Source organism: Henckelia pumila, chromosome 3, assembly GCF_033568475.1.
Source record: "Henckelia pumila isolate YLH828 chromosome 3, ASM3356847v2, whole genome shotgun sequence".
Lineage (NCBI taxonomy): Eukaryota > Viridiplantae > Streptophyta > Magnoliopsida > Lamiales > Gesneriaceae > Henckelia > Henckelia pumila.
In genome coordinates this window covers 59,442,587-59,464,224 of record NC_133122.1, presented here as the reverse complement: position 1 = coordinate 59,464,224, position 21,638 = coordinate 59,442,587, and the positions used below count along the sequence as shown (strand labels likewise).

General features: G+C 37.6%; 3 protein-coding genes across 3 annotated transcripts; 1 reads left to right on the top strand and 2 right to left on the bottom strand.

The window, feature by feature from the left end:
* Window positions 1–1,549: 1,549 nt before the first annotated feature.
* LOC140888809 (uncharacterized) lies at window positions 1,550–5,467 on the bottom strand. Its single transcript, XM_073296511.1, has one exon. The coding sequence runs from the start codon at window positions 5,465–5,467 to the stop codon at window positions 1,550–1,552; it is 3,918 nt and encodes a 1,305-aa protein (XP_073152612.1).
* Window positions 5,468–16,062: 10,595 nt separating this feature from the next.
* Window positions 16,063–17,660, top strand: LOC140891477 (short-chain dehydrogenase reductase 5). The gene is made up of 3 exons (XM_073299987.1): window positions 16,063–16,150; window positions 16,260–16,328; window positions 16,686–17,660. The coding sequence occupies exons 1-3, from the start codon at window positions 16,131–16,133 to the stop codon at window positions 17,488–17,490; spliced, it is 894 nt and encodes a 297-aa protein (XP_073156088.1). The 5' UTR covers window positions 16,063–16,130; the 3' UTR covers window positions 17,491–17,660.
* On the bottom strand, window positions 17,586–21,063 carry LOC140888808 (bifunctional 3-dehydroquinate dehydratase/shikimate dehydrogenase, chloroplastic-like). The gene is made up of 10 exons (XM_073296510.1): window positions 20,852–21,063; window positions 20,172–20,280; window positions 19,361–19,579; window positions 18,919–19,259; window positions 18,772–18,835; window positions 18,586–18,694; window positions 18,346–18,495; window positions 18,107–18,255; window positions 17,785–17,947; window positions 17,586–17,698 (listed from the first exon to the last, which is right to left on the bottom strand). The coding sequence occupies exons 1-10, from the start codon at window positions 21,061–21,063 to the stop codon at window positions 17,655–17,657; spliced, it is 1,560 nt and encodes a 519-aa protein (XP_073152611.1). The 3' UTR covers window positions 17,586–17,654.
* Between the last annotated feature and the right edge of the window lie 575 nt (window positions 21,064–21,638).

Below are 21,638 nucleotides of genomic sequence, written 5' to 3'. Positions count from 1 at the left end.
GGCCTGAAACCTCCCGGGCTTATATATGCTTTGGGCTTATGATGGGTGCCGGGGCCTGGAACCTCCCGGGCTTATATAATGCCAAGGGCTTATATATGCCTTGGGCTTATGATGGGTGCCGGGGCCTGGAACCTCCCGGGCTTATATATGCCTTGGGCTTATGATGGATGCCGGGGCCTGGAACCTCCCGGGCTTATATAATGCCAAGGGCTTATATATGCCTTGGGCTTGAATGGGTGCCGGGGCCTGGAACCTCCCGGGCTTATATAATGGAAATCCTTCTTTCATGATAAAACTACTTCATTAATAAAACATTGAATACAAATCATTACACAAAATACTTCTTCAAATGTAAAGCATTCCATGGTCGCTTGAGGGGGCGTCCCTGGCCATCTTGTAGGTACCAAGTATTAGCACCGACTTTTCTGATAAGCTTATATGGTCCCTCCCATCGGGCATCTAGCTTCCCTACTTCCCCTGCTGGATTAACTCTTTTCAACACAAATTCTCCTTCTTGGAATTCCCGAGGCCTGACCTTCTGATTATAGGCTCTCATCACCCGAGCTCTGTAGGCCTCCATTCTACGAGCTGCCTTCTCTCTTCGTTCTTCAATGAGATCCAATTCTTGTGCCCGGGCTCCTTCGTCTGTGTCCTCATATGCTTTAATCCGAGCTGAAGGCTGTCCGATCTCTACTGGCAAAATAGCCTCCGACCCATATACCAGGCTAAAAGGTGATTCTTGTGTTGCAGTGTGTGGAGTGGTGCGATAAACCCATAACACAATCGGGATCTCTTCAACCCAATCTTTCCACATTCCATGCAATCGCGCTTGTAAAGATCGAACAATAGTACGATTGGTTACCTCTGTTTGGCCATTACTTTGAGGATAGGCGACCGAGGTGAAAACCTGCTTAATGCCCATCTCGGCACACCAGTCTGCCAATTTTTGGCCCTGAAATTGCCTGCCATTATCCGAGACCAGCTTTCTCGGTAGCCCAAATCGACATACTATGCTTTTCCATAAAAACTTCATCACCTCGGCCTCTGTTATTTTCTCCAAAGGCTCTGCCTCCACCCACTTGGAAAAATAATCAACAGCTACCAACAAGAACTTCTTCTGTGCCCGGGCTAGTGGAAAAGGTCCCACTATGTCCAGACCCCATTGATCAAAGGGAAATGATGCCCATATCGGATTCAAGTTGCTTGCCGGGCTATGCTGTATATTTCCGAACCTCTGACATCCTTCACAAGACCGGGAAATCTTGGATGCGTCTGCCTGCATAGTGGGCCACCAGTATCCTGACAGCAACACCCTTCGAACCAGACACATAGACCCTCCATGGTTTCCACAACATCCCTCGTGCACTTCCCGCAAGACATATTCGGTTTCTCCTTCCCCCTAACATTTCAGCAAAGGGCCCTGGTAGGAACGCCTATACAGGCTTCCTCCCAAGATAACAAACCTGGCTGCCTGTCTTCGTATGATCCGGGCTCGTCCTTTGTCCTCCGGGAGGTTCCCCTGAGTTAGGTACTTGACAATCGGGGCCTTTCATGTGTTTACTTGGAGGACCGGCTCCCAGGCTTCTATGGCAGCCACCGTTTCCCTTTGCATAAGGGATTCTCTACTATCACCTTCCCCCACGGCCGCTCTTTTAGCCAAGGCGTCTGCTTCCATATTTTCTTCCCGGAGTATCTGCTCTATACTCCAAGTGTTGAAACTGGCCCCGAGCTCTTCAATCATCTTACAATATTTTATCAATTTCTCCTCTCGAGTACAGAAGGTTTTGTTTACTTGTTGAACAACCAACTGAGAGTCAAAATAAATTATGATATGACTTACCCCGACATCCCGGGCTCGTTGCATCCCAGCTATCACAGCCTCGTATTCAGCTTCGTTGTTGAAGGCCTGGAAGTCTAGCTTCACGGCTATCTCAATCTTCTCTTGGGCAGGTGAGATCAGGATGATCCCCATACCACTGCCTCCAACACCACTTGCTCCATCTACAAAAACCCTCCATACTTTCTCTTGGCCAAAAACGGCCACCTCTGTCAAAAAATCAGATAAAGCCTGGGCTTTAATGGCCTTACGTGGCTGGTACTCAATATCATATTCTCCTAATTCCACCGACCATTTCACGAGTCTCCCCGAGGCATCTGGATGAGTCATAATGCGCCCCAGGAGGCTATTAGTAAGAACAGTTACCGGGTGAGACAAGAAATAAGGTCTCAATTTCCGGGCCGTTATTACTAGAGCCAAGGCCATCTTCTCAATCTCCGTATATCTAACTTCCGCCCCCTTCAAAGCATGGCTGACGTAGTACACAGGCCTCTGATCTCCCTTTTCCTCTTTTATCAAGACAGTGCTGACCGCCTTTTCTGTAGTGGATAGATATATCCACAATCGTTCCCCTGGTTCCGGCTTAACCAATATAGGCAAGCTAGCCAGATGCTCCTTCAACTCCTGAAAGGCCTGCTCGCATTGCTCAGTCCAGCCAAACCTTTGGGCTTTACGCAACACTTGGAAAAAATGATAGCTGCGATGAGCTGATCGAGCTATAAACCGAGCCAGGGCTGTAATCTGGCCGGTTAATCGCTGTACCTCCTTAATAGATATTGGTGAAGGCATTTCCCGCAACAGCTTCACTTTTTCAGGGTTGACTTCTATCCCCCGTTCAGTGACCATGAACCCTAGAAACTTGCCACTTTTCACCCCAAACATACACTTGGCCGGGTTCAATTTGATCCCATATCGCCGAACTGTCGCAAAGGTTTCCTCCAAGTCGGGTAAGAAACTATCCCGGGTCCTGGACTTCACCAATATATCATCCACATATACCTCCACATTTCGACCCACCTGTTCCCGGAACACTCTGTCCATCATCCGCTGATACGTAGCTCCTGCATTTTTCAAACCAAATGGCATCACTACGTAGCAGAAAGTACCTCCCGAGGTGACAAAGCTGACTTTGTCTTGATCTTTCAGGGCTAAAGGAATTTGATGATAGCCCTGGTATGCATCCATGAAGCTCAGCAACTCACACCCGGATGTGGAGTCCACCAACTGGTCAATTCGGGGCAAAGGGTAACAATCTTTGGGACAAGCTTTATTTAAATCCCGGAAATCCACACACATTCTCCACTTTCCCGTAGCCTTTGGTACTAGCACTACGTTGGACAACCAAGTAGGAAATTGTATTTCCTTGATGTGCCCGGCCCGCAGTAGCTCTTGAACCTGCTCCGCTATCACCTTATCCTTCTCGGCCCCAAAATGGCTCTTCTTTTGTAAGACAGGTCGGGAACCCGGGCTGATGTTTAGTTTGTGTTCTGCCACCCGAGATGAAACTCCCACCAAATCACCCTGAGCCCAGGCGAACACATCCTTATTCTGAATGAGGCAGCCTCTCAATGCTTCAATCAACCGTGCGTCTAAATCCCGAGCTATTTTAACAGACTTTCCTGTTTGCCCGGGCTCTATCTCTACCTCTTCATACTCGCTTTTAGATTCCTCCACAGAACAGACTTCTCTTCCCCCCAAGGCTCCTTCCTTTCCATTCTGTTTTGCCCTCTTGTAGTCTATCTTCACTGTCTCGGCATAGCATTTTCGAGAGGAAGGCTGATCTCCTCGAACTTCTCCGACCTTATCTCCCACTGGGAATTTGATCTTTTGATGGTAAGCTGAGGCTACGGCTTTGAAAGATTTCATAGTCGGCCTACCCAAGATGACATTATAGGAAGAAGGTGCTTCCACTAATGTGAATCTTGTCATGACCGTCCTCTTCTCATCTCCTGATCCCAAGGTGATAGGCAGCAACATTTCCCCTTGGGGTTGGACAGTGTGCCCGGAAAAACCATACAAGGCGGTTTTTACCGGGCTCAACTCATACCCCTGCAAATCCATCTGCTCGAATGCTTCTTGAAAAAGGACATTCACTGAGCTTCCCGAGTCAACGAACACCCTTCGAACATCATAATTGGCGATCCGAGCTTGTATAAGCAAGGAGTCATTATGGGGTAAGTTTACTCCCTCCAGGTCTTGGGGTCCAAATGTGATGATTGGCCCCGCACCCTGCCTTCCCTCCTCCACCCCTAAACTTTCCCTCCGACTCCTGGCCTTCCTAGCCCGGTTGGAATCTCCATCCGTAGATCCTCCCGATATCATGTTAATGATACCTTTGGCTGGCCCGTCCCCAGATGTTTTGTCTTTTTTTGCATGATCCATTTCTTGTTTCCCTTTTTCCCGAGAGCTGGTGGCATCCCGGGGAGGAATCAACGTCTGTGACCCCCGAAACCAAGGCACGCTTCGGGGCTTTTTTGGGACCGGCCTACCATCTCTAACATAAGGCAGTTGGTGTCTTTGCTGCAAAGTTCGGCACTCACTGGTGTCATGAGTGCACTCTTGATGAAGTGCACAGTACTTCCAGAGCTTCTCCTTAGAAACAGGGGCCTGCGTGTCCACCCTTTCTTCACACATATGAACAGACTTATCTCGGGTCCCTCGGTACGGAGCATACCGGGACAATCGCCCCATGGGATCATGGTTCTCTCTACTTCTTCCTTGTTCCCGGCCTCCCTCCCGCCGGGCCACCTCCTTTTTCTGCCTCTGAGCTTCCTCCATGTTAATGTATTTTTCAGCCCGAGCCAGCAAATCTTCGAAGGTCCGGGGTGCTTTTTTCACTAGTGATTTGAAAAATTCCCCTTCCCGAAGACCTTGAGTGAAAGCCGTGATCTTGGTCTCCTGGGCACAAGTCGGGACCTCCAAAGCAATTTTGTTAAACCTTTTGATATAGGTTCGTAAAGACTCCTCTCCTGGCTGCTTTGCTTCAAAAAGGCTATAGGCAGTTTTCCTATACCTCTTGCTACTGCCGAAGTGCTGCAAAAACACTTGCTTGAATTCTGCAAATGATTGAACACTCTGGGGCTCCAACTTCTCAAACCATCTTTGGGCAGAATCCACCAAAGTGGTTAGGAAGACTTTGCATTTGATCTTATCTCCATAGCAATGTAACATGGCTACATTTTCAAACCGAGCCAGGTGCTCCTCTGGGTCTGTGCTCCCATCGTACTCCCGAATTTTAGCCGACTTGTAATTCAGTGGCAAGGGTTCCTCTATCACCTCCTGTGAAAAAGGGCAACCCGGAATTTTGATAGGGCAAGCCATTTGGGAACCCCCCTCCTCCAACTTCTGTACCTTCCTCCTGAGCTCATGCAACTTATCTGCCATGGACGGCTGTATTGAGTGCATCCAAGAGCTTTCTTCTTCTTCTCCTTCTTGAACCTGGGAAGTAGGGTTTGGATTACCCTGATTCCCTTCTTCCTCCACTGTTATGTCCTTTGATTGTGGCTGCTTTGCAGCTATCAACGACTTCCGTACCACATCTTGGACAAATGATTCTAACTGCTCCAAGGGAATGGTAATATTCCATCCTGGCTGATGGTCTCCAGGTAATGTTTGATCATGAGAAGCCATATCTACGTCTATAGAACAAGCTTTCCCACAGACGGCGCCAATGATGATGGTTTGTAAAACCAGGGCCCGGGCTATCAGGGTAGTGTTGTGGGCCTGACGTGGTGACCGGGCTAATGGAAGTAATATATGAGCTGTTCTTCCTTAATCAAGATGATCTGCACACCAAGGAAGGGAATAAAAGACACGTTAGTGGGGCGCCGGAGGAGTTTCCGGCGGGGCCACTCCGATGCTTAAGTTAGACTTAGAAATAGAGTGGGCTTTTTAGAGAAATGAGTATAGTGCTTTGGAAGTTTAGATGAACATACCTCTACAAATATCTGTGACCCGGTATTTAAAGGCCTTGGAGTGAGAGTGTCACTCCGCAATTCCAGGGTAGTGGCCACGATCTGGATCGTGGGTGCGGTAGTTGCCCATGTTTGCCTGTCAAGTACGATGAACCCGGAAAGCTCGGGTTGATGATAATCGTGGGGATCATGCCCCTAAAACACGGGCTTTATATAAGTCCTGCAGACCTGGTTTCCCGGGCTCCTGAGGCTATTGGACTGCCTTAATACGGTCCTACCACTCCGGGGCATTCGTGGCCCTGCCCCCCTGGCTTACCGGGGCATCACTACTCATCCCAAAAATAGTCGGGCTAGAGTCTTACTCGCTGTCCTGACTTACAGTTCCGCCACCCTTGCTTTAATACAACCCTGTAATCCCTGACTCTTTATGTCCCTGCTCCCCGGGGCATTCGTGGCCCTGCTCCCCTGTCTTGCCGGGGCATCAACAGCTAATGGTCTTTTTCTTTTCAAAGGAGAATCAGACTTTGTCACATCATTTCTCTCTAGCATCCTGCCATGTGGGCAATGTCCATTAGATATGAATGAACAATGATCCTTGATGCAACATATGTCTTTGTTCAGCTCAACAGTAGACGAAATCTTCACACATTTCTAACGCTTCGCTTTGTTGCTCCAACCAATGAAAGCTTCATTGGAATTGACTAAATGTACTGATTTGGTCTTCTTATTTATAGTTGGGTTCATAATTCCATTGTCTAAATCTTGATGAAAAAAAGAAACATTGAGCATGGGAGAAGCTTCATTCATTAACACTTCCACAACTTCAGCAGTCATTTGAGTGTCAAAGCCAACATCCATTGTTTCTGGGTGGAAACTTACTTGTTCACCTTTCCTCACAGTTTTCATGCTTGATCCAGCATAATACTGTTCGTCTAACTCCTCAATAAAATCATATGCAATGCCAATTCCAGATTTTGATCCAACGTTGTCACTTTCAGTAATGTAGGGTGAATTTGTATCTGATTTGTTGGAGCTTGAGATATTCTTTGCCAAATTATCAATTGAGCATAGGCTTGATACCTTCTTCATTCGGGAGTAAACATCATCAGATTCTTGATTGATGGATAAATTTCTAGAGTTGTCACCCTCAATCACATGTATCAATTTGTTAGTGTTTCTGAGGGAAGTGCTCTCACCCTGCGTAAATGGATTTTCAGGCAAGTCAAAAGTTGTTGATTTACTAGCCTTACATCCAATGTTGATTCTTCTTGCCAAAATTTGAGACCCCTTTTGACCTTAATGAAGGAGGTGATTTTATCTTGTTAGTCTTTCCAGTTTCAATGTCTCCAGAAGAGCCTGAGTCATTAACCACAAGGTAGTGATCTACAAAGTCCAGGGCTTTATCTTGTAACTGGAGATTCAATGTAACTAAGCTTTGAATGCTCCCACCCATAATTTAGAACCTTTTCAGTTGCTTTAGACTTGTCCAACAGCAATCCTTTCTCCTCGATTGATTTTTCAGCTGAATATTCTCTCACCATGTTTGGAGTTTCTTGAACCAAACACGTCCTTTCCACATTAGAGGGTCTTGCTTTTAGATCTTGTGCTCTGGATGGGACAGAGTCGATAACAAGATTATCTCGATTTCCAATGTCATTATTGGGAGTTGTTATCAAAAAATATCTTTCATCATCACACCCAACAGTTCTGGCTGAATTTTCATGAATATTTATAACAACCTTGTCAACCACCCTCCTGAAATAACCTAGGATAGCAAACATTATTGAATAATATTGAATCAACGATGTGTCATAGTAGCAGGAATGCCTAAAAATACCATATTTCCTCCGTTACTTTGTGAAATGAATTCTAGCTGCTATGCACTGTGAGTATGACAGATTTGAGTGACAAATTTTTGGTGCGTCATTGTAAGGATCAAATACGAATCGACAGTAGAAACATATCATACAAAATTAAAATACTTCAAAGCTTGAGTTTTATATATACATTCAAGCAGTCCAAGTATTTGGACAAATAGTCACATATTCATTCAATCTTTTCAACTACAATAGCATTATTCTACATTTAACTACCTACTTTTTTAGCTCAAGAGCAAGTATAAGACCAACGAAATAGATGGACTAACAAAACATGTATATATCTAGCATACGTAAAGAAAAAAAAAGGAGAAATGGTTGAAATTTCAGATTGAGAAATCACTTTCCATATCTTATACAGGGATCAACAAAAGACAGACAAATAAATTACTGAATACTATCTGATCAACCCATTACAAATAATTTGGGCAAGTTGATAAATTATTTACCATCAGGAACTTTCTGCCTTTTTGTCAAGCCTGTGACATCCCTGCCTGAAGATCTTCGAATTACACAACCACTGTCTCCATCCAACATACTCATGACCTCATTTTTTTCTCCTCTTTCATCGTCACTATCCAACACAACATCTTTCTCACCATAATCTTCCATCCAATCTCCAGAATCTTGAACGGTTTCACATGTATCCATAACCTCGGTGTTTTCATCAACATTCAGCAACCAGGATTCCCCACTGGGGCTTTTGAGTGCCATGGTGTCATCCAAGGGGCAAGTGTCAGCGTATTCATACTCTTGACTCTTCCCCCATTCCACCTCCGCTTTAATATTTCTATCGTTCTGTTTAAAAAAAAAACACAAACGTTGTGGCAGCATAAGCTGCTACATTAGCTAATGGACATCACACAAATGACAAAATCACTGTATCTCTTGCATTATTTCAACATTTCAGAAAATATTTCAGATTGATCTCCGAGTCACACAATCAAACAAAATTCGCCAGATTAAATCTATATACTGATAACTTTGACAATCATAATAGATATGAAGTCAAAACGCGAAAAGCGTAGAGACATAACGCATCAAAATAACGATCCTTTGCAATTCAAATGCAAATACCCGCACGAGTGATGATTAGCAAGACAATTAGCAAGTAAACAAAAAAAATTACAAGCGTAATTAAAAATGATCTTAAAAAAGTCATTTACCTCAAAAATTTAGGATTATCCAAGAACAATGGATGCTCGAGCATAGGGTTTGATTGAGCTGCACATAAACAAAAAGCTCCATATACAGCTAGCGAGAGAGAAATGACGGAAGAGGGAAGATAATTCGTACTTCGCAAGTTTTGGTGGGAATTTTATTTTCTTTTACTATTATAAGAATTCACTGTTTACCACGAAAACACAATTTATCCAAATTTCAATATTTGTTTATTTATTAAAAGAAATTTCAATATTTGTTCTAATTTACTCTATTGGTTTAATAAAAATAATAACCTATGATGAATTTTTTGGCCTAGGCTAATAAGTAATAACAACCCACTCAGATGCAAAGATTGATAGAAGAAAATATTATATTTATTTGACTAAGATTTTGATATATAATTAATGGGCTATAGCCTAAATTAATTAAACTACCTACAATTGGATCTAATATTTCAATAAAAGGTCAAGTCCAATAAGAAAAAAAAGAAATTGAATCATGTCCAAAAAAGACTTTGAGCCCGACAAGAAAAAGTCCACGATCTTTATTGAATGTATACGAGAAGTCGAGAAGTGAGTCGAAAGGCTTTCGTTTCTGTTCTTAGTTTGGGCCTTGGAGGCTTTCGGACATCTCTCGATCTTTTTTCATAGCCATGAATAAATCAATGATATTTTCAATTTTTTTAAATTTGTTTGGCCTTTATTTTTGGTGAATGTTTGAAAATAATTTCATAAAACTATAGATGAAAAAAATAAAATTGGCTGAGGTTTATATCAATGTTTACCTTTAAATAAAAGGGGCATTTTGACGTATAATACCAATCATTACACGACACATGAATTATGATTTATCGTTTGCTTCGAGTGATGAGATAAAATAATACATGAATAAGTAATATAATGTAATATAAAAACATGATATTTAATATAGTATTTGATTTGATTGATAGATTATAGTTTTTTTTAATTTGATTGATTAAATTTTATATAAAAATGATAAATTATCATTTTGTCATTTTAAGAATAAATAAAATATGAATAATATTATTTATAAGGATAATATAGTAATTTAAATTCAATTATTTGATTGATATAAGATAAATTATTAATGATTTGATTGATGTAAAATAAATAATTAATAGATGAATACATAGTATGACAAGAAGAACGTGATATTTGATAAGATAAATTATACATAAACTAATAATACTCGTACCAAACGATAGATATATATATATATATATAAATTGATAATAAAACAATAAAATGTATCAGTACAAAAGTTGAGAAAATCTCGAGCCACAAACAAATTATCAAAGAATCACCTCAAATTTTTATCTTAAACTTTGGCAATCCGAATCCTTCAAATGATAATTTATTTATTGCTCACATGGGTATAGGCCTGAGATGATGTGAGAAGAAATTTCTCAACGTTGAAGGTTCGATCCTCATGTGAAACATATTTTTTTGCTGAAATATTGTGGGATATGCTTTGAGAATTGACCATGTTGATTCCTCCTTCAGGTCTATGTCGCTCTTGCGCATCTCTCAATTTAACTGACGCATGAACTAATGAGTCTCTGACTTATGTAGAATGAAGATCTTTTCGAGATCAACATTTTTTCAATGATAATTTATTTATTTATAAAAGTGCGATTTAGAGACTTCATATTTAGTCATACGCATCACTTAACATGAACTACTTTTGATACTTGCCAACTAGCTATTTGAATAACTATGAAATTAAATATGTTAATACCCATAAAAAGTTCATTTCTACACTAAGAAAACACATTTTTATTTTTTTTAATTTTTTTTTTTAAAAACATGGAACCTGAGTGGAACTATTAATTTATTACTCGGAATAAAGAGAGTCTTGAGCGTTGATTGGGGGAGCAACATCGAATAAAATAATGACTCAACGGTTTTCGTTTTTATATAATAATCATACATTAGCATCTCCATTTGACCTAGAATCCCAACTAATTTTATGATTGTTAAATTTAGATTATTGAGTACGCCTATGGATGATAATTAATGGTCTATACTCTATAACATATCTTTAGCATGTGATGCATCTATAGAAATTAAAAACTTTTGTTTAAAGAAATTAGAAATTATAGTTATTATATTCTACAATTTCAACAAAAAATTTGAATTTTATAATAAACTTAATAATTTATTTTACACAACAACTCCTATGAGAATCCGTCGGTAGTCAATGTTGTTAGATGAATTTTGTAATATCCAAAAAATTCATAATTGCATTCACGGTTCATTTAATGAATTTTAATAGATTTAAGTTATTTATTGTATTATTCATGATTTATTAAAGGAATTTTAAATGAATTTCATGTTATTGTATTTTATTATTTAAGATTTAAAGTTTACTCTCAATTAAATAATTTTATGTGTTGTTTAATGATTTAAAATTTGATGTTTCAGGTATTAAAATATATGTTTAGTTGTTGTATTAAATGATTTAATGATCGGGAGGAGAAAATCTCATTAGTCTAGTTTGAGATGTGTTGGACTGACTACGTTTTAAGTAGTCAACACATGCGTTGTATTAAATTTGGCATTCCCTACTTATCTACTTCTTACCCCATCCTTAATACCCCTTGTCCCCTTGTCGCTTTTCCCTCCCATCATTCTTCACGTTTCTTTTTTTTCCTTCATCATTCTTCTCCTTTGTTTCTTCCCCTGCGGTTCTACAAGATTTAGAAATTCAAAGCTTCGTATCTCGTTGATCTCGTGGTTAGCTCGTTACCAAAAATTCGGATCAACTCAATCTTCGGTTAAGGCAAGCTTTTCAACAAGTATTTTAAGATTTTGAAACCTATTCAAGATTATAATTATTTTAATATCAAAATGTATGTTGATGTGCCTGTTTTAATGTTTATAATTTTGAAGAAGCATGAAATTACGACTATCAAGTTATGAAGTGTTGAAATTGTGAAGTTTGGTCGTTCTTGACAAGTTTTTGATAGATGTGTAGAAAATAATGATTCTTTTGAAGATTATGATGTTATTGAAAATTTTAAAGGTGAGAAATTGATGTTTAATTGAAAGAAAATTAGTTTTTTTGAGATTTTGAAGAAGTTGAGCAATTTTGATGGTAGTTACGGTTTAAAAGTTTTGAAGCAAAATTATTTAAGATTTTAGTGTTTTGAATTTAGTTAATCCATTTTCAATTACAAAAAAATGAGTTTTGATGATTTATGTAGTTAGGATTTTGGGTAAAAGAAGTTTATGTTTGAAGTTTGAAGTGTTGAAGTTGTGTTTGGTGGCACCGGATTACCGAAACTTGTTATGATTTTGGGATAAAAATTAGTGTAGTAATCCAAATGATATGAGGTCAATTTTATTTGAAAAACAACTTATTTATCTATAACTTTTGTGTTTTGAGTTTTGTCAAAATCATTTTGGAAGATTGACCAAAATCGCCCCGAATTGTGTCGAGTGGTTTGAATTTCCGGCAGTGATATATCTCGGGAAAATGAGCATAACTTTTTATTGAAATATCCAATTAAGGTGAGGTTTTCGGCATTGGAAAGCCACGATCAAGGGCTACAATTTTCATGTTTACTACTTTCCAAATTCTGGCTGTAAAATAGAGTTTGAGAGCGAGAAAGCATACCCATCTGCGCAGGGCATGCGCGGCCGCGCCTTGCCTTCGTAATTCCTTATTTTTTAATGTTATTTTAGGGTTTTAAATTCATGGTTATGATCTTTTAAGGCTTCTAAAATATATTTAAGAGTTTTTATGCAAAAAGTTTCAAGTTTTAAGTCAAGAATGAAAAGAACGACTTACGTGGATCGATTACATTATGTGATGCATGTACATGTCTAAGTTTCATTCATGAAACATATGTTCAATATGAAATTATGATTTTTATCATCTATGACAAGCATGAAGTTGTTGAGTAAAGTTTTATGTTCATGAAACGAAAGTTATGACGGAAGTTACGATGATATGATGATGCTTCTTATTGAAATGAATGTTATGATGAAAGTTATGATGAAATGATAAAATGATGAGACATGAATGAATGATGTTAAGATGAAGCATGATATGACATGTTAATGTATGAAAACGCTTTTGATGTCTTATGTGTTTTTGTGGTGGAAAACACGGGATTGGTGCTTCGGTTTGGGCTCCGGAGAGGGCCTTTTCAAACATGGCTCATGAGATAGATAAGTACACGGGACTGGTGCTCCGGGATGAGCTTCGGAGAGGGCCTTTACAAAGAACGAATGTTATAAGGCTTAGTGTCATATACTTGTTGATCAACAGGAACTAAGAATGTGCCCATTATGACGGTTGCCACAATTTCACATAATTCATCACCCCAAAACGATAAGTTTTTATGTTATGTTCATGATTTATGTTCACGGTTTGATGTTGTCCAAGTTGCATGATTTTATTTATTAGATGTTAAGTGCAAATGTTTATTTAAGAATGAAATGGTAAAGTTTTGAGAATATGCATGAAGTCTATTTTCAAGATTTAAAGTTAAGTAAGTTGATGTCCATGTTTAAGTTCCTTGCATCTTTTAAGAGTTTTGAAGTTCATGTTCAAGATTTTAAGTTTAAAGGTCCATGATGTTTACGTTAAAGTTCCTCAAGTTCAAGGTATTATGTTATGTATGTTCAAGTTATTTTAAGTTTAAAGTATGTTGAAGCAATAATGATATCGATATGCATATTTTAATCTTGCTGAGTCCTTTAGACTCACTATACTTGAATGGTGCAGATGGTTCAACAGTTTTGATTTAAAAAGCTTTGGTAGCACGGCTGAAGAGTCCAAGAGGCGAAGACATTGCATGACACAATAGTTCAAAAACTTTGATGTATTTAAAAAGAAAATATTTACCTATTTTTATTTATGTTATGTTGTTACAATATTTTATGTACGATGTTTAAAATTAATGATTTTATTATTTTCATTTTCAGTCTTCTAAAGATGAGTTTTGAGGATTTCAAGTGTTTTGTCTTTTAAATGTTCATTTTAGTTTGATATTTGATATGAAAGTTTCTCGATTATTTTAAATGTATTTGATGTAGTAGTTTGCTTATACTTTATAGTAACTCACATTCTCTTATCCCATTTAAATATTAGTAGTAGGTTTGACGTGTCGTATTTTATAAGGTATTTGTTGTAGGGTTGCATCGTTATTTCTTTGACTTCGTGAACGTTCAGTCACGAGTTTTATTGTTATAAATTTATATTTTAAACTCTTTTGGAGTTAGTGTGATACACTCCCTGTATTATTTTAAGTAAAGAAAAATTTTCTCACTCTTTTTCCGCAACTATTTTATTAAATGTTTTAAAATATGGGACGTCACAAATTGTCTATTCGATATGACTAATATAAAAATTATTTTTTATTGTAATATAGATCAAGTCGACCCATCTTACAAAGAAGTTGTTATTTTTTATAAACTCGTAATATTTTGTTTTGCGAGTACAGACATGACAAATCATGAATCGTTAGATCTATTGTTGTAATAATATCTTTTAAGGTAGATTGAAATTAACCTTGCTACTATTTACAATGTTATAATTTCTTAGTATTTATCTAATATTCAATAAAATGTATATTAACGTTGCTATTTCAATTAACATCGTTGGACCAATTAATGTGTGCATACTTTTTTGGCGTCTAGTATTTTTTTATGTGAAAAACAAAAAAAGATGGATTGGACGAATGATGATCCTAGCCATGGGTTTCAATTTACAAGTCAGGTAGAACTATTTATCGCCACGCGATTAATTATTAATAATTTGACTTGCTATTGCTTTCCGGATAGGATATGATATGAGCTTTACAAAGCATCTTTCTACATAAGCTTTTCGTTTTGAAAATTCGAATTTGTATTCATCATCTTTCATGGATAAGTGATATGAAAATTATTTCAAATAGAGTATGTATGGACGTGAGTCGTGACTCGTGGGACAGATGAATTTTATTCATATTAACATTAATATTTTTTTAATGAGCGACTCAATGAAAAAAATCATCTCACATAATTTATCTGTACACATGAGTTTTTGTGTTTAATATACAGAAAACAAGAGTTTGGTCAACTATTATATTATTCTCACGCGTACTATATATATGCATATGTATATTTTTATGATATAACAGTAACTTAAAACTTTTGGCATACACAGGGTACATTGCACTAGATCATCAAAAAAATGTTGTGAGCAGGAATCAAGCTATTTAATATTGAATAAATATTCATATTTTATCAATTGAGATACACCGAAGAATTTACACTAAAGAATTTACGCGTAATAAATTACTTTATGAGCAAATAAATATTTTAATCTATCAGAACTTTCTTTCAAGATTCAACACTTGGTCATTTGGTCTTACATATCCAATTGCATTTGCCTCTCTTACATTAATAAACTGTAAAGTTTCAGGAATCACCATGTTTTGTTCCCAAAATTTGACACTTTTCCTTGCATGGATTACTGCCCAAATCCACCACAAATCTCATATAATACTTTAATAATCACAGCTTAAACTTTTTATCTGATGCATTGGGAGACATACTTTTGTCGTATTATCTTTCCCTGTCGCCACTGCTGTATACTCGCTGTCTTATTTAATTTAAGGGTGAATTGGTTTTCAGTCCCTAAATCCAAAAGCAAATTAAGAATCAGTCCCTTGTCAGAAAAAATTTGTTTGCACTTCCTGGGCCCACATTATTTTACTCGGATAAAATTAAGTACAAAACATTGAAAATATGGTACAAATACAAGATATTTGAGCACTAATTATTCAAGATCGAGTACAAAAAATACAATTTTGAGTATAAAATCTAAACATATTTATTAACGTGAACTTGCAACATGTGTTTGAGTACTCAAAAATCATATATTTGTACCAGATCTAACACATTGGGTACTCAAAAATCACATATGCGTACCATATTTTCAATGTTTTGTATCGATTTTCATCCAAATAAGATAAATGTGTTATTAATATCAATATTTTTTAGTACTCGAAAATTATATATTTATACTAGATCTAACACATTTGATACTCAAATATCATGTATTTGTACCATATTTTTCATGTTTTGTACCGAATTTTATCCGAAACAAAACATGTGGGCCCAGGAAGTTTAAACAAAGTTTTTTTCTGACAGGGACTGATCATTAATTTTTGTTTAGGTTTGGGTACTGAATTATAATTAACCGTTAATTTAATCATACGTATATATGTGATTCCTCCACTCCCTTTCCACTGAGTTTGACTCTAAAATTTTCAGAACTCCGAGGCAAACTCTCTGCTCTGAATCTCTCCAACAATCGAACAACATGTTCAGAACTGGGTTAAGGTTAGTTTTTGGTTTTCTGTGTTTTATTTTTAGTTCCGTGAAGTAGAAATTTACCATTGTCGATTGGTGTAGTTGACTATAAATTCTTTCTTGATTTATGGGTTTTCAGGAGAAGCTTCGTTTCAAGGATCTCACGGGCTCCAAATTTTCGCAGAGACTTTTCAGAGCTCACAGGAAGGTGAACATTTCGTTGCTTTAATCATTTCTTATTTGGTCTTTCGTGAATTGTATCTTTGTATGGGAATCTTTTCGTACTTTTCGTGGTTTGCTTGATTCTTGAAAGGGTTCTTGCGATTTTGATGAAGGTTTCTTGTAATTTTACGTCCCTTAAATGCCTGCCAGTGTGGAAAAACAGTGTCTTTTTTTTTGTTTTTGAATGATTTATTGACTCAAAAGTTGATTGATTGATCTTTTGGCGACGACAAGGAAATATGGTTCAGACAGACTAATGCGGGATACCATGGATTTAGTTGAGGAAACAATTATGTAGTATTTTTTAGTTTTCAAACATTAAATGTTGCTGATGCATATGTAGGAAACTGGAAGGCAAAGTGGCTCTAATCACCGGTGGAGCTAGTGGCATTGGCAAGGAAACAGCCACTAAGTTTATAGACAATGGTGCCAAAGTAGTGCTGGCCGATATCCAACAAGATCTCGGCCACCAGATGGCGCGAGAACTCGGGCCAAATGCCAGCTTCATACCATGCGATGTCACCCAAGAATCCGACATCTCACAGGCAGTTGATTTCTCAATATCCCAGCACGGCCAACTCGATATAATGTACAACAATGCAGGCATCGCCTGCCATACTCCACCAAGCATAGCCGACCTAGACCTGTCGGCCTTCGACCGAGTTATGGCAGTAAACGTCAGGGGAGTCGTCGCAGGGATCAAGCATGGAGCCCGAGTCATGATCCCGCGGAGAAGTGGAGCCATTTTGTGCACATCCAGTGTGACCGGGCTTATAGGTGGCGTAGCCCAGCATACGTACTCGATATCCAAGACTGCTGTCATTGGAATTGTGAAATCCGCTGCAGCAGAGCTGTGCAAGCATGGGATTCGGATCAACTGCGTATCGCCTATGGCTATTCCGACCCCTTTTGTGATCGAAGAGCTAAAGAAATATTTCCCGGGGGTTGATTCCCAGAGGCTTGTGAAGATGGTGCACGATTTCGGCGTGCTGGAGGGGGCTGTTTGTGAGACTAGTGACATCGCTAATGCCGCAATGTTTCTTGCGTCCGATGATGCAAAGTATGTTAATGGTCATAATCTGGTGGTTGATGGTGGCTTTACTTCAATCAAAAGTTTGAATTTCCCAACTCCAGATCAACTCAAATGAAAGTATGAAACAAAGGGTCTTATTTCGCTAACTTTCTTTAGTCCATTTTTCTTCAATGTTTGATTAGTTTCAAATCGATCAAGATTCTGACATACCCTGAACATGTACAGGATCCAAATCCTTGTTTCAAATCGTACTTAATTTGAACCCTTTTTGTTTGATCTTCAGAATTGCTCTAGTACAGTCTTGCGCATGAACTCCTCTGGAGCTGGAAATCAATGCTGAATTAGTAACAAAACAAATTTATTGTCATGTGTGAGACCTACTTAAGCGGTAAAGCGCAAGCTTAAATACCTAATCCATTGGTGAACAACTTAAACTGCCCAAGAGCTTGTCTGATAAACATCTCAACACCGCTCACAACCGTGGCTCCTACCTCGGCAGCTTCTTGTAGTAGTCGAGTGTTTCGAGGTGTATAAACAGCATCAAATACCAACTCGTACGATTTCAAGGCCACCTAAAAGCAAAACAATGGAATTTATTATCATGCTGGTATACCACAATTCTATGCAATCTAAACTGGTTTTATGCATCTCAAATGTTGACATTCATCATAACTTCCGATTCAGCGATAGACACTTGGTCTTACATCATGTGTAAAAGGGAGGATGTAAACCTTGGAAACAGGAGTCTGATCTATATCTGGTTCCATACCCACCGCAGAAGCATTTGCCAGAATCATCCCTTTTTCAGGCCGAAAATTGTTTAAGCATTCATACGGCATGGCTTCACCAGACACTGCCATTGCAAGGGCCTTGGCTCTCTCTTCAGGAATTTAAAAAAAAAAAATGTGTTGGTGAAAAGATTAAAACTTCTATCGACAATTCGAATGGAATACTATTTTTAATCTTTTACCGAAATTTCGGTTGAATATGACCACTCGAGCCCCTCGGCTCCTGGCACCAAACGCTATAGCTCTACCAGCACCTCCTGCTCCAACCAAGACAAACAATTTTCCAGCGAGGGGCGAAATATACGACCCTTGTTCCCTTTTAACACTATTTTCTGATTTCCCAGCAGAATATACAAGGCTGCCTTGAAGTTTCTTTGCAAAAGCAAATAGAAAGAAGTAAAAAGCATTACTCTTTAACTCACCTCCATATGCATCTTCTATAGCTGTTATGCAGGCTTCACAATCTGTGTTGTAGCCAACAAGTTTCCCATCCACAGAGCTTCTGACTATGGTGTTTACTGCACCTATTGACTGATCCAGAATCCACCATTTGATTAGAATATGACACCTTTCATAAACAAACCAATGCTATGCAAAACTGTCAATACCAAAGCAAGTGGATGAACTTGGTCGCAGCACCTTACAGCAGCTTCTTTGTGTGGTATTCCAACACTACAGATGGAAAACAAAACACTCAGTTTCGCAGCACATACAACGATGTTCAAGTATGGATGCAGCACAACAAATATGTACACCTGAAACCAGCAAAGTCAGTGCTGGAATAGACACTAAAGAATTCTTGGAGATCGTCGACCAAGAGTGGCACGTAAATCCCATTATATCCAGTGTGTCGAAATGCTGGATTATGAAGAAGAGGCCCTTTGCTATGGCTTACAGGATTCGAAACCACACCGAAAATTTTTGTATCTACATTCATATACTCTAGCTTGTAAACTTGTTTGATGCTAGCTAAAGATGGCAATCCAGGCACATTTTTGTCTCCCAAAGATCCAAAGACCATAAATGCACCATATTTTGGCCCCAATAATTGGCTGATCAAACCACTTTCTCCCATAGTTCTTGCAATCAATGGTACCTGATTAAAACAATGTATATGTTTTTGCTATGCAATTAATTATTAATAAGTTGTACTAAAAAGAGTATAATATATAACTTTTTCGAGTAAAAATAGAGTACCTGACAATGAGTTAGCAAGTGGAAGATTGGTGCTACATTTGCAATGGAGTCGAGGTGGATGATGAGTTTAACAACATCAGCTCCAGTGGATTGCATACCAATTACAATATTACTCAGCTTTTCTCTGGTGCAGAAATCAGAGGATACATAACTGGAAACGATAATCTGAGTGTTTGATGTCTTGTTCTTGAGTTCACTCATGAATTCCGGAGTGCACCCCTGAGCAAATTTTGAGATTTCATAAAAATTTAATATTTTTATGATTCAATCAATATTTTTTTTTAATTTTTTTTTTGTGATGTGGGAACCCGCAGCCGCTACCTTTCGGTGCGCTCTGGGTAAACCCCCGGACTAACGCAATAGCCTGCAAACTATGCTAGTCAGGTAAACCACACTAGGCAAGCCCTGTGTGACATGCTAGTCCAAAAAAAGGTGCTGGTAGGAGGAATCGAACTCCTGACCTATGACCAAGAGTTCACGTACTCCAATAACTTGGATACCCCCTCTAGGGGCTTCAATCAATATTTCTTGGTAATGTAGCTAGTGGTTAGCTCAGTGGTTTCAAACTAGATGCAATTTTAAACGTGTATTTGAGGTAGTTTTGTAATTTTAGTGGTGACGAGTCTGAATATTACATAATAAAATACTCAACACATAGAAAATTTTTAAAAATTTTATGAAAAAATTCATAAAAATTCTGAATGTCAATACAAGTTCTTCATATAAGCAATTTATTTAACTACTAAGTAATATATATTACATGAGATTATGTTTTTTATTTGATTACAAGAATGGGCTTCTCCCGCCTGACCTCAAGATCAATTTCGATGAATTCAACGCCCAATTTCATGGCCCATTCGATAATCTGTAGCCTAGTTTCATCACACATTCTTCCAAATGGACCTGCAAAGGAATTGGGCCTGATATAAGCCCAACGCCATATCAAAAAATTGCAGATTTATTTACTAAAAATGAATCGTATATGATTAAAAAAAAATCAATTAATAATAATAATGATGATGATGAAAAAGTGTACAATTTTGGTGTGACATATCTACCTCACGTCAACAAAAGATTTACCTCCTTCAACCAAGAAAAACTTCGGGAAATAGAAATCTTTAAGCAAAATAATGTTTGTGAGAATGGAGATTAATTGGTAATTTTTTTTAAAAAAATAAAAATTCAAGTATCCAAATTGACTAAATCCTATCAATTTTTCAACAATAAACTAGCTTTCTTTTCTTTTCTTTTTTTCTCTCTCTCTTTTTTTTTTTTGGTATTTTTATGTGCACATTCTAATTTTATTTACGAAAGTTCTCAATCTAGAAAACATTCACAAGAATGAAAGTTGAAAAATTAATTATATATCATTAATATACAATAAACTAAACAAAAAAAAACCCTCACCCACATTAAAAAAAAAAGCATTTTATTCAGAAAAAAATAATTAGAAAGAAAGCAACAACTTACAAAGAATATATTTTATGATACCTGGCGAGGGAGACAATAGAGGGTAAGATTCTGGATTGGAAGAGGTTTTGAAAGTGAGAGATTTGGGAGACATTAGACAAGCTGGAATTGATGCAAAGTTCCACTATGTCTGCTCCTTCTTTCATGGCTAACTCCATCGAATCCCTCATTTCTTCAATGCTCTCGCATTCTAATGACGCGCAGACTAATAAATCACTTTTTAAACCACCCATTAATTAATCAAGAAATTAAAACTTCTGAGTAGAATGTGTTTTCTTTCTTTCTTTCTTTTCTTTTTCATCAGTGTGGAATATATAGCTTAATTAGAGCTAGCCAGCTAGGTGTGTGTTTTGAACCTTAATATTAATTTGTGCTACGTAGTACAAATATAAGATCATGATATATATCTAATGATTTATGTGTTCTATTTTATTAAAGTTGAGGGGTTGGATGTTGATATGTCCAACTTTTTTTTTATTTTACCCTTTAGTATATATTTAATTACCAAAATGATATTTTATTTTATCTATTGATAATGATAACTAGCTACTTATTTATAAAAATATCACGCTTATAAAATTAATTTATTTATTTACAAAAAACACTTTTCAAAATTTTTTTATATATTTGTTTGAGTATTTTTTTATATATTTGTTTGAGTATTTTTTTTTTTTAGGTCTGGAATTAAATTTTTTCATGTGATGATACATTCTTAACATATCTGATATTGCGTTAATACTTTGATTAAAAAAATATCAAAATTGCGAAAAAAAGAGAGTAAAGACTAGTATGAATTGATTGATAATAA